The following is a 12962-nucleotide window of genomic DNA, read 5'->3' as shown; positions in this document are numbered from 1 at the left end:
GTCTTCATTCTCAAGGTTTTTAAAAGTCGGCTTAAGACCTACTTGTTTTCTTCTGTCTTTCACTGTGTATGATGGGAATGTGGTGGATGTTATCATTGGTTAATCTGCTTTTGCATAACTGTATTGTGTTTATTTTAATGCTTTTTTGTACAGCACTTTGGCGCAACCTCTGTTGTTTTAAATGTGCTTTTATAAATAAAATAATCTAATCTAAAGACTTCCCAACCAATGGCTCTGGAGATCCATGAAAGGGATATGCAGCATAATTTCAACTCTAATGCAGCCCCATGGAATTCCAACCCAGAGCAATCCTTGGACGTGTGCTGTCACTTAATGTCCTGTGGAAATGCATTAACCTAACAGACCCTGCTTCATTGCTCTTGCATTATTCTGGCTTCCCATCCAGGAAAGGTGCTACAAACCACTTGGGCCAGGTAGCCAGATCATCTGCAACCTTCTTTACACTGTATTCATGAAAGATAAAAAGACAGTCCTTTTGATTGTTACTTTTATTAGCAACTAGCTGTCCCCCTCGGCTCTGTACCAGTAATGAAACGGGACAGTAAGGAGGACCCTGCCTGACTCCCTACTCCTGACGTCACGCTTCCCCCTCCACTCACCCCGAAGCCTCTGTCTTGGATTAGCACGAATATATCGGTCCAGCAAGCGAACTATGATTCTTAGCGCAATGAGGGAAGTCACAAAATCAACATGTGCAAGCAAATTATAGAAAAAAACAGATCTAAATCAATTAAGCAGTTCTCTCGTAAAAAGACGGACAGACATACAGACAGATGTTGGATTTTATATATATAAAGATTTGTCTTTATCCTGCATGGTTCATCTTTTTCTTAAACCTTCCAGAATGTTTATTTAATTCATGATTAGTTATTTTGCCAAATTTGTAAATATTTTTGACAAATACTTTAATAATAACCAATATATTCCTTTTTCTAATGGTGTTGCTTTATTTACAAATTAAGATGCTGTTCAATAAGGCTGAAACCTCACTACTTTGAGTTTGTACCTGTCAAGTTAGCACAGTTGTAGTTATCAGTCATTGCGGAGCTTCAATGAGCATAGTCACAATGTACACATAACAATAAACGCAAGGTTGTTCAATTGGTAATAAACAGATCTACTCATTTACATATCTCAAATCAACCAATTTTTCAAAATCCTTTATCATTTTCTGAATCCACCTATTCCAGTTCAGAGTTGTGGAACACCTTAGCCAACCATGGCAAGGCCAGAATCGGTACTTGATAAGAGATCAGTCAGTCACAGAGTGTGTTAATGTACACACACATAGGGGTAATTTAGAGCTGCCGATGAGTCTGACACACACATCTTTCAGATATGAAAGAAAGCTGGATAAAAAATCCCACACAAAAATGAATATCACACATACCCCACATAGACAGTGATTTGAACCCCGAACTCTGGAGTTGTGATGTGTGCCACCATGGTAACTCCTATAAAATAAATGATACTTTATTTAATATAAAAGCATTCTCATATAACATAAGAATACAGTTGTTATGTTTTAGCCAGGGTTCTCCGACCCAGCACGGGTTCAGATTCCTGTCCTATATTATTTTTGTTCGTTTTTGAGTCTTTTATTTATGATAATGCTACTTTTGTCAATTATTTATATTATTCCTTGTTTTTAATATATGAAAGCCATTGTTATATCCTATGTGTTTTGTGGGTGGTTCTGGTTTCCCAATAGGTGAGGCCACTTGCCCATCATCCCTATAAAGGCAGAGGGTAGCCCACAGTACCTTGTGGATAATTTGAATGTGCTTGGCAATTTAGTGAGTGTTAGTGTATTTGCTTGTGTTTTGTACTTTTTATGACTCTTTAAATTGTTTCACTTTCTTGCTCTGTTCTTTGAATATCTGTATTGGCACTTGTGTGCTTTGTATTGCCTTAGTGTTTCAGGCAACTCCTTTTTCGCTTTTTCTGATTCAAGGAGTTTTCTTTATGCCTCCAAGCATTTAAAAAAAACAACTTTTATTTATTTATAGAGATCCCGTGTTTGCTTTATTACTAGCTAGGTTTTGATGCCTCACCCAGCGTCTGTCTTTTAGTCACTGTTCCCTTCCCATTTATGTCATCTCTGCCTCTGTTTCACTTACACTTCAAACTGTTCCGTAAAAAAAATTGTCACTGTTATTCAGTTGTAAAGTATTTATTTTCTTCTATTTAATTTTAAATGTGAATTGGAGGCTAACCTAGCTACATAGTAAACAAGAAAGACAAGTTTGTCACAGAGCTTCTCTGCAGACTTTATATGTTTATGCCCATTGTCCTTCACCAAATGACAAGGAGATAGTCACTTTTCACTAGAACAATGTACAATTTTGTGTGGAGCTTCATTGGACCAGATTTTACTAACTGTGGTGTCACCTATTCTTCATTTCAGCATCGTTTTGGATGACTGTATGGTAGTCTGGGACATATTAATCACCTATCCATCCATTTCATTCCTCAGTTATTTATTTCCACATTATCATTAACTCTGTTCAGTTCAATGAATTGCATGGGGCTCTGCTATGGGTGTGATTGCTCTTGTAGTAAGGTACACAGCCATAAAATATTTACGTACATACAGTAATCATATAGAGTAAGCACAAGGGTGCTGCCCTTGTGATGCTAATGCAGCATATTAGATAATAATATCTAGCATATAGTTTTAAAATTTTTTAAATTGAATTCATAAAGTCTAAGTTTAAGTCAGTGTTTTTATCAGATAAAACTTGTACATGCAGGTAGCCTCAAGAAAAAATAAGGCCAGGTAGCATTAACATGCCAGAAACTGGAGTGGGGAAGGGTGGAAGGCTTTGCATCTACAATATATACTTATCAGGTTTTTCAAGGGTGCTTTGTTATAACTCTACACAGGACATTTCGTAAGCCATCCTCCCAGATAGACCATAAACTGGAAAGCTAGTCTGAGATAAAAGTAAGAAGTCTGCTTCTGGTTTGTGGCTGATTAGGACTGATCATTGAAACGGGGGAGTCGATGCCCAATGGGTCCATGACATGTGACATGAACTTGTATATGTTTGGTCACCGTATCTCTCTCCTTTGCCATTTCTCCATTTTGAGAGGACCAACACTCTCTTGGTGGCCATATTGGTCCTATTCAGATGACAACCTGACGGAAGCTGACCAAAAATACCGAGTGTAACAAGTTTAAGTGCTGCCTGAAACGTCACATCTAGGCAGGTTGTATGGTTAGGTAGCTCTCACATTTGTATTTTGTTTAATATTTTGGGTATATTACCAATCGTACACAAATAAACAGTATAATTCTTTTTTCTGCCTATTCTTACACTCCATCAAAACTCCTGGTGTTATAGATATAAACTATAGATACTACACTATAAATAATGTCAACTATATTGTTTACTATATTGTGTTAGGTAACTACTTTATAGACCACTATGTGGACACCTGCCTCAAGCAAAGAGACACTTAGTAGTTGTGAACAAGCAGAGCAAATGGTTGTCTCCAGACCCGAGCTACCAATTACCAACACAGGTGCCCACTACACTGCTTTCTTCTGAAGGCAGCTCTTCTCAGCTGCTAACCCCTGTAGGAATCTGGCCATTACCCACACCAGGTGCTCTTAACAATATACCGTGACCCAAACAGTATAAAATCAATATTATTAATAAAAACACAGTAAAATGGATGGTAGTTAAGGTAGGAAATGTAAAAAAGTCTTAAAAGGTTAGGAAATTATTTGGAAAAGGCGTCTTATTAAAAATACTTCTGCAGAAAATCAAGGTGATGAAAGAGGAGTCATTTAAAGTCTGGTGGCGTAGTTGCTTCAGATTGTTGTTCAGTTCACAGAGGTTTTGCAAATTTCTTTTGGGTTCTTCTTTCTTTTGTTGCTCCCTTCTTTGCTCTCCTCACTCTTCTCTCTCTTGCTCTGCTCTACTATTTTTTTCTGAGCATCATGCATCCCAATGTAAAGGCTTCACCATCCATCCATCCATCTATTTTCTAACCCGCTGAATCCGAATACAGGGTCACAGGGGTCTGAAAGGCTTCACTTCGTGTCAAATTAACAGTGATTATAAGAATAACTAATAAGTGGGTGACTTACTCAGCTATTTGTCCATTCGGATCCTAATTACCTCGGGTCTAATACATTGAAAACAAAGTATCTGTAACAATCTGTTTAAGATTCTAAAAGAATGATCTAAAAGATACAAAGTTCAAGTCAGTAAAGATACAGAATTTTAAACCAATCTATAGCAGATGTTTAAAAATATACACAAGAGTGTGTTTAACGTGGGATTTAGAGTCCAGGGTTTAAAGGCTTAAGTAGACTACGTTTAAATAAAGTCAGAATCTTTTATAATTGTTGGCTGTTTACTCAGGTGTCCTTATTGCTGGCAGGTTAACCAGTATTGGCTCACACAGTTCACATTGATTTGTATTTGCAATCCAAGTTCTTTTTTATAAGGACATATATATAATATGATAGATAGATAGATACTTTATTAATCCCAAGGGGAAATTCACATACTGCAGCAGCAGCATCCTAAAAAAAACAATATTAAAGAGTGATAAAAATGCAGGTATAACAGACAAAAACATTGTATAATGTTAACATTTAACCTGGGTGGAATTGAAAAGTCGCATAGTGTGGGGAGGAACGATCTCCTCAGTCTGTCAGTGGAGCAGGATAGTGACAGCAGTATGTCTCTGAAGCTGCTCCTCTGTCTGGAGATGATGCTGTTCAGTGGATGCAGTGGATTCTCCACGATTGAGAGGAGCCTGCTCAGCGCCCGTCACTCTGCCACGGATGTCAAACTGTCCAGCTCCATGCCTACCATAGAGCCTGCATTCCTCACCAGTTTGTCCAGGCATGAGGCGTCCCTCTTCTTTATGCTGCCTCCCCAGCACACCACTGTGTACAAGAGGGCACTTGCCACAACCGTCTGATAGAACATCTACAGCATCTTATTGCAGATGTTGAAGGATGCCAGCCTTTTAAGGAAGTATAGTCGGCTCTGTCCTCTCTTGCACAGAGCATCAGTATTGGCAGTCCAGTCCAATTTATCATCCAGCTGCATTCCCACTGGGAATTTCCTGGGAATTACCCGGGAATTTCTCAGGTATTTATAGGTCTGTACCCTCTACACCAAGAGTTCCCAAAGTGGTTGATATCGACCCCCTGGAGTCGATTTGAACTTTCAAGGGGTCGATAGTTTCAATAAAATAATTTGGGGGTCGATGATAGCAAAAATAGACCCCCTTCCTACTGCTATTTGTTTGTTACTTCAAAATATGTATGATTCCAATAGGTACCTAATTAAGAAGTAAAATAATTTAAAAAAACACTTTTTTGATAAAAAAAAACATTACATACCAAACTTGCGAACGAAAAAGTAAAATGTGTCATTAAAAGATTCACACGTAAGAATGCATGAAAGTACATGTAGCACAAACATATCTGTGCATTGTCTTATTGAACGTATCAAAGCAAGTGCGGACATGAATAACCATTGCATGTCCGGACTTGCTCGCGGTGGGACGAGAAGACGGATATTCGATATTAGCAGAATCTATCAGTCTTGTACTGTCATGCTTTCATAAAACGCTTTGATGTGACATGACTTATTTGTGATTTGAACTTTGAATATAATTATTTATTGAGGAGCAGTACTACCAAAAAGAAAATCAGAGGACACAGTTTATTTATTCGAGTTTGAACAAAAATCTTCTGTTTCAAGTAAGTACATACTTTATTGCTTTTTTTTATCACAGGGGCTGTGAAAATTGTTTTTTTAATAAAAGTTTTTATTTCTTCAGATAATAATATGACTGAAACAAAAAAGAAATGCAGACAGTACAGATGGACTTTTTGTACTTATTTTGAATTTACATATTTTTTTCCTAAATGTCGAAAATGTAAAAAAAACACTCTGCTCGCATTTTTTGCTTTAATTTTTGTTAGTGCACGTTTCGATATTAAATGTTGCACAAGATAATGCCATATTCTGTAGTCCTTTTGTCTTTTTCAGTCATTAATTATAAGTGATTAAAATGAAATGTTTGATATCTAGTGAAATATTTAATATCGAGTACTGTACAAATTTATTAATTTGAGTAAGTAAAGTAAATGACTAGGGGGGCGACGGTTTTAAAAGTTTTTGGTAAAGAGGTCTGTGGCCGAAAAATGTTCTACACACAGTCACCTCTGATGATCACGGGGTCCAGGAGGGGCCTGGGTCTCCTAAAATCCACCACCAGCTCCTTGGTTTTGCTGGTGTTCAGGTGTAAGTGGTTTGAGTCGCACCATTTAACAAAGTCCTTGATTAGGTTCCTATACTCCTCCTCCTGCCCACTCCTGATGCAGCCCACAATAGCAGTGTCATCAGCGAACTGTATGTATGTATGTATATACTGTATATATATATAAATATTTCTTAATTTATAGTTCAGTATTTATTCTTCTTCATTTATTCTTCTTATGATGTATTTCTATGCCAATGCAAGGAGAGATATGAGCTTTTGATTTTTAATAAATGTGTAAATGTTTCTGAAAACATGTTTTCACTTTGATGGGCAAAAATGGTAAATATAGCCATTTGCATTTTCTAAATCTACTGTGCCAAAAGAAGAAGAAGACCGTATATCAATGGCCATCAGCATTAGGAAGAGCATAGGCAGGAAGGCTACTAGCTTAAATGCACAGCAGCATTAGTTTACAATGGTTGGACAATTTACTATCTTCAGTTTACTCAAGCTAAGATTAAAGTGTGTTTAAAAAAGGATTGAGAACCCTATTTTTTGGGAGATAAAACAAAAATGAGTTCTTGGAACAGATAGAAGGAACAGGACGTAAATGAGTTTTGAAATAATTAATTATTCAGTCTTCATCTTAACAAGATTTATGTGACATCTGTATTTGTATCAAGTACCATAGCTGGAAATGAATGCTTTACTGAAGTGCAACCACAGACTTTCTGATACCATTGAATTACAAAACAGTTTTACATTCACTTTTTGCCACTTAGACATGCCTGTTGCCCATAGTAACAGTGCTACTGTGAGAATACTTCAGAGACGCACATTTTTAATCATATCTTTGAGCATAACATTGCTGGCAACAAAATATATTTTTATAAATACAGCAGGAGCTGTCTACCCTGAGGTACTGTGCATACTGAGGCATAAGGTGAATTCATAAAATTCATTATTTTATTAAAACAGTAGGCTTACCCTCAGGTAAAAGGAAAAATAAACATGCTTGTATGGTGCCAGCCCTTTCGCCAAATGAAGCAGATTTCCTTAAAGTGGAGGAGGGCAGATAGCCCAAGTGAACTTATGGGTGTGGGACTGGTCACTGTTCTGTGATGAATCCAGAAATTTGTAAGGTACACTCTTGTCTTGGAAGCACATCTCACAGTTTTTCATGACATTATAGTCATCAATAGTTTATTTTGACTATGGGAACCAAAGGTCAAAATCTAAGTTTATTATCATCCTCTTCAGTGACAACATCAGTAATGAGTCTAATATAAGTCTTACATTGCAGTTGGCATTCCTGATCAGCTTTCTCTAGCACTAGTGGTGCTCTTCCAGGAGACCACATTGTAAAGCAGTGCACAGTCCTGGACCCTTACAAACTGTTACCTATCAGTTACATATTCCATAGCCCAAAGACACTATTGAAGCATATAACTGTATTACCTTGGGCGTGTTAGCCCAAGCAAAGAGGCTGGTCCATGCTAAACACCCTGTAGAAATCCTAGAGTATTAGAATATTAGAACAATTGTGATGATAAAAAATCTTTTTCACCTAATTTCTCCTCCAGGAATTCAAGTAATTTTTTGAAAATCCTTAACACAATATTCCATACCTCGTTACTTAGTAATTTCCTTTTTCTATGGTTCTTTGTATGAAGAAAATCAGTCAGTTGTGTGAAATTTACCATTAACAAACTTCCAATAGTGTCTCTATGTTCTTTTCAAAGAGTGTATTTTAAAGTAACATCCAGGATCCCCTCTACTAATTCCCTTGATTATTTTAGACACTTCAGTCATGTCACCTCCCAATCGTTGCTTTCTTAAACTAAAACGTTTCAGTCTTTCCTCAAGGCAGTTCTGGAATCAGTCACTCTTTTCTATACATTTTCTGATGCTAGTATGTCTCTGTTGTAATATGGAGATTGGAGACCAAAACTGCACACAACATTCCAGTTGAAGCCTCACCAATATGTTACATAGCTCTGCTCTAACACTGTGGTAAGAGTATGGGATATGAGACACTGCTAAGGTCTACATAATAAAAAGTTTTAAAGGTGAGAATATGGTCACCCTAGGATACTTACATGACAATGATTCACTATATAATGTCTTTCTGTGGGTTTTTGTCAGGGAATTCCAGATTTCCTATTACATTTGAAAATAAGTGAATTGGGGATCAAATATAATTATAAGTACACATAGGTTTAAAGAGAAACAGGGTATAACCTTTGGTTATACCATGAAAAAACAGAATTTGACAATGTTAAATTATTTTTGTCTTTTTCAACGCCACATCTTCTTGGTATAAGTTAAAACCATTTTGTATCTATTGCTACAGCATTAGTAAGCAAGCATGACTGGAAGTGTGCTGCATGTGACATCAACAACACAACTGTATAAACATTAATCATAGCCATTTGCGGGCTGTGAAAGGTTGTTGGTGTATGCTTTCTTCATTTTAAACTCCAGTTTATTAATTAACTATGATTTAGTTCCTTTATGTTTTGATTAAGCATTATGACTGATCCTAGGTTTAGAAACTTAGCTTTTCTTTGCAAAGATGTCTTCTTTTCTGGTTACTTTATATTAAAATTCTGTCTCACTAGCCTTGAGATAGTATATACATGTTCAGGTCTATGATAAGGTGCAGGCCTAAACCAAAAATGCTGTATTTATGCAGGAAATAATACTGGGAAATGAGTATGTTCTGCCTCGCAGAATAGCTGTTTGTTGTTCAAAGGAATATTAATATAACCTTATGAATATTCATGTAAATAGTTGTAAGGAAGTGGAAATAGAATTACATTAAGTCAGTAGTCTGCGGTGGGTTGGCACCCTGCCCAGGATTGGTTCCTGCCTTGTGCCCTGTGTTAGCTGGGATTGGCTCCAGCAGAACCCCGTCACCCTGTGTTCGGATTCAGCAGGTTGGAAAATGGATGGATGGATAAGTCAGTAGTTAGACAGCATGTTTCACGATTAGTCAGTGTTAGTCCCATCGAAGCAAGCTTGTAACTATTATTTTAAGTTAATTGGATAATTGCATAGAGCAAAGTTATTTTGTTTATTTAAATCAGTAATTATTTGTAATTAGCTTCTTTTCAGTTTCACTCTAATTTTATAAAATTGAAATAAAATACTAGAAAGGCACCATCTCCTGACTCTATGAATCAATCTTTTGTTAAGTAGAGTTTGACTGTTGTTTGGTTTCCGGTTCAAACACCAAGGACGCGAACAGTACAGAGTATATTGAAAAAAGTGAGCAGGTGTGCATTCTGGCATAGGCAGAAAGTTAAAAAGTCAGAAACACAGTAAAAAGCCAATTATACAGAAAAAAAACAAACATTGAAATCAGAAACAAAGTGCTGTTGCTTTAAGCATTATGGCTTGCCCCATGACAAACAATGCAAAATGGACCAAATCACACAAGCAAAATGTCACCAGGATGACATCACAGTCATAATGATAAAAAATAATAACAATCAAACGACTAGAAGAAAATCCAGAAATGGGAAAACATGGAAGTACCTAGCAAAAAACTGTTATCTCTGACATTAAGTACGATTATGCTCACTTGTGAACTCTAGAGTTGCTCCCATTGATGAACAGGCTGCAGCTTCACACCATACTGTAACTTGAGGATTAGGTTTCAATAAATAAATGTGTGGATAAATGGATCATTCATTTTATTTTCTATAGTTCATTTATATAACAAATTATTCTTTATGGAGCATAAATGATTTTTTGATTTTTTTGACAGAAGAATGAACAATTGTTGTTTGAAAAAGTTCATCATATTTTGATTTTTTTTTTCAGGTGCTACATGAACCATTGATTGATGAGGATCCAGTTTTCATTACAACATGTACAGAACGGGAATTAAGGAAAAGGAAAAAGAGGAAATTTAGTCTGTGGGTACGGCAGTGCACGGCGACAGGCTTTATTTGTCAGGTATTGTTGTGGTGCAGATATAAACTTACTGTACAAATAATTATATTGTGATATTTTCTAGATGTGTAATAAATTAATATTTGAGGCATTTTTCAGGATGTGTGCATTTGTACTATTATTTTCTGGCCTCTTGGAAGCACAGTAAGATGTAAAAGGTGCATCCATCCTTTGTTCCTAGTTTGTGTTAAGATTATGGGGACTGGAGCATATCTGGAGAGCTTTGACCTCCACTAGGGAACCAACCCTGAATGTGGTCCTCCAGTTTACCACATGTTACATTCCTGCACGTAGTCACACTCCCTCAACACAGCCTATTAGCCTAACAAGCACATCTTTATAAGGACCAGGTGAAAACCCACACAGATTTAAGGAGAACATGCATATTGCAAAGAGAATTTATACTCAGGTCTTAGTCTTTGAGGCGGCAATACTGAATATTGCAGCCATAAAACTAACCATTGTTGTTTCTTTGTAGATTTTCATTTAATGATGAGTGGAAAAATTGTGTCTTGGGTTTTTTTTTAAAACAGCTTATATGCCGGGTATCAAAAAACATTTTAGTAGTCTTAGTTTTTCAGATTTGTAATAACAGCTTTAATTGATCCTTTGTTGCTTCTGTTAATGCCATCATATTGAGTGATAAATGGATGAAATAGGCAAGATATGAAAAGAGCTGCCTTAAAATTAATCCATAATGTAAAACTGATTCTTTAACTCTTTACTGCTGGAAAAAAAAATCTATCATTTACTGCATTTCTCTGTGGTGGGCTGGCGACCTGCCCGGGGTTTGTTTCCTGCCTTGTGCCCTGTGTTGGCTGGGATTGGCTCCAGCAGACCCCCGTGACCCTGTGGTTGGCATATAGCGGGTTGGTTAATGAATGAATGGATGGATTTACTGCCTTTCTTATGAATTCTCATTTTTTCTGAATTTTTTATATTTCCCAATATTGCAATGGTATTATTTAGTTTTAAACATTATTTTCTTTCCTTATTCAGCACCTGTTTCATGGTGGTGGCCTTGTTGTTTACTATTAATGACTAAGTAGGCGTGTAATGTGTTATCTCATCACATCACAACTATATAAGGTGGTAGCATGCATGGTGTTGCATCAAGGTTTTTTCAACGAATTGCTGTTAGTTAGGGAAAAGAATTCTTAGTAACTGGTAGAACTGTGATTTATTTTTTTGATCAATGATTTATTTGCCTCATGATTTTGATTTTGTTCTCTAGTTACATATACTTTCTGGTTTAGAACTGTTCCTTATTTTTTAATCTCCTGGGGCCTCATGTATAAACGGTGCGTACGCACAAAAATGGTGCATAAGAACGTTTCCACGTTCAAATCGCGATGTATAAAACTTAAACTTGGCATAAAGCCACACACATTTCCACGGTAGCTCATAACATGGCGTACGCAAGTTCTGCGCTCGGTTTTGCAGACTGGCAGCACCCAGCGTCAAAGCAGTGCTACTATTCCTGTGTGGTTACCCTTTCTTTTTTAGATCCACATCCGCAGCCTTATAAATACAGTGAAATTAACCGCATATTGTTTATTAGTTTAATGCATCTGAATGTAATTAACCTGTAACAATATAATGGTGCACAGAATGGTCAAAATATTCTAAATACAATAGCTGCTTTAGCGTTGTTACTCTCATTGCACCATCTTCTTCTTCTTTCAGCTGCTCCCGTTAGGGGTTGCCACAGCGGATAATCTTTTGCCATGTTATTCTCACTGCACCACACAGAGTATTTATATCATTGTATCTGAGTGAGGAATCACAGCAGCGGAAAGCAGAAAGAGAATTATCAGTATACAGCATCAAGCACATGCTGCCTCGGCCATGCTGTTTATTGGACTGCTCTCATACGGCAAACGCTACAGAGCCTTTCCTGTACGGACCTCGTGGTTCAGAAACAGTTTCATCCCAAGAACTATAAACGCACTCAATCAGTCCATCAAGTGCTCCTTGTAGAACTGTTTGTACTTATTAGTACAATTACCTCACTGTAAACTTGCACTACAGTTATAATATTGCACAATCTGAGCCACGTTATAAAGTGCGTATTTACATATGATGACAATATCATTTTTAAGATGAAATGTAGCAATATATGTTTATTATAATATACAGATGAAACTTTAACTTCATTTAAATAATCTACAGTAATCCCTCGCTATATCGCACTTCGACTTTTGCGGCTTCACTCTATCGCGGATTTTAAATGTAAGCATATCTAAATATATATCATGGATTTTTCACTGGTTCGCGGCTTTCTGTGGACAATGGGTCTTTTAATTTATGGCACATGCTTCCTCAGTTTGTTTGCCCAGTTGATTTTATACAAGGGACGCTATTGGCGGATGGCTTAGAAGCTACCCAATCAGAGCAAGTATTACATATTAACTAAAACTCCTCAATGATATAAGATATGCTTCCCACGCGGTGCTTGATTGTTTGCTTTTCTCTCTCCTACCCTCTCTGACATTCTCTGCGCCTGATGGAGGGGGTGTGAGCAGAGGGGCTGTTTGCACAGAGGCTGTTTGCCTAGAGGATACGGATGCTCCTGTACAAAATGCCGCTTTATCGCGGTGCTTCGGCATACTTAAAAGCACGTATTGATTTTTTGATTGTTTGCTTTTATCTCATTCTCTCTCTGTGACATTCTCTGCTCCTGACGGCACTGCTTTGAAGAGAAGATATGTTTGCATTCTTTTAATTATGAGAAAGAACTG

The 12962-nt window shown here is 37.0% G+C and overlaps 1 protein-coding gene across 1 annotated transcript in view; it reads left to right on the top strand.

Annotated features, from left to right (window-relative positions):
* The window catches only part of pgbd5 (piggyBac transposable element derived 5), a 210023-nt gene that overhangs the window by 116807 nt on the left and 80254 nt on the right, over positions 1-12962 (top strand). Inside the window, exon 3 of the mRNA XM_039748227.1 lies at positions 10090-10224. Coding sequence (XP_039604161.1) covers positions 10090-10224 — 135 coding nt within the window. The remainder of the gene's footprint in view (positions 1-10089; positions 10225-12962) is intronic.

The sequence above is a fragment of the Polypterus senegalus genome, chromosome 3, assembly GCF_016835505.1.
Source record: "Polypterus senegalus isolate Bchr_013 chromosome 3, ASM1683550v1, whole genome shotgun sequence".
NCBI classification, from domain to species: Eukaryota; Metazoa; Chordata; class Cladistia; order Polypteriformes; family Polypteridae; genus Polypterus; species Polypterus senegalus.
Note: the sequence above shows the minus strand (reverse complement) of the source record. Positions and strands in the feature narration are given on the sequence as shown.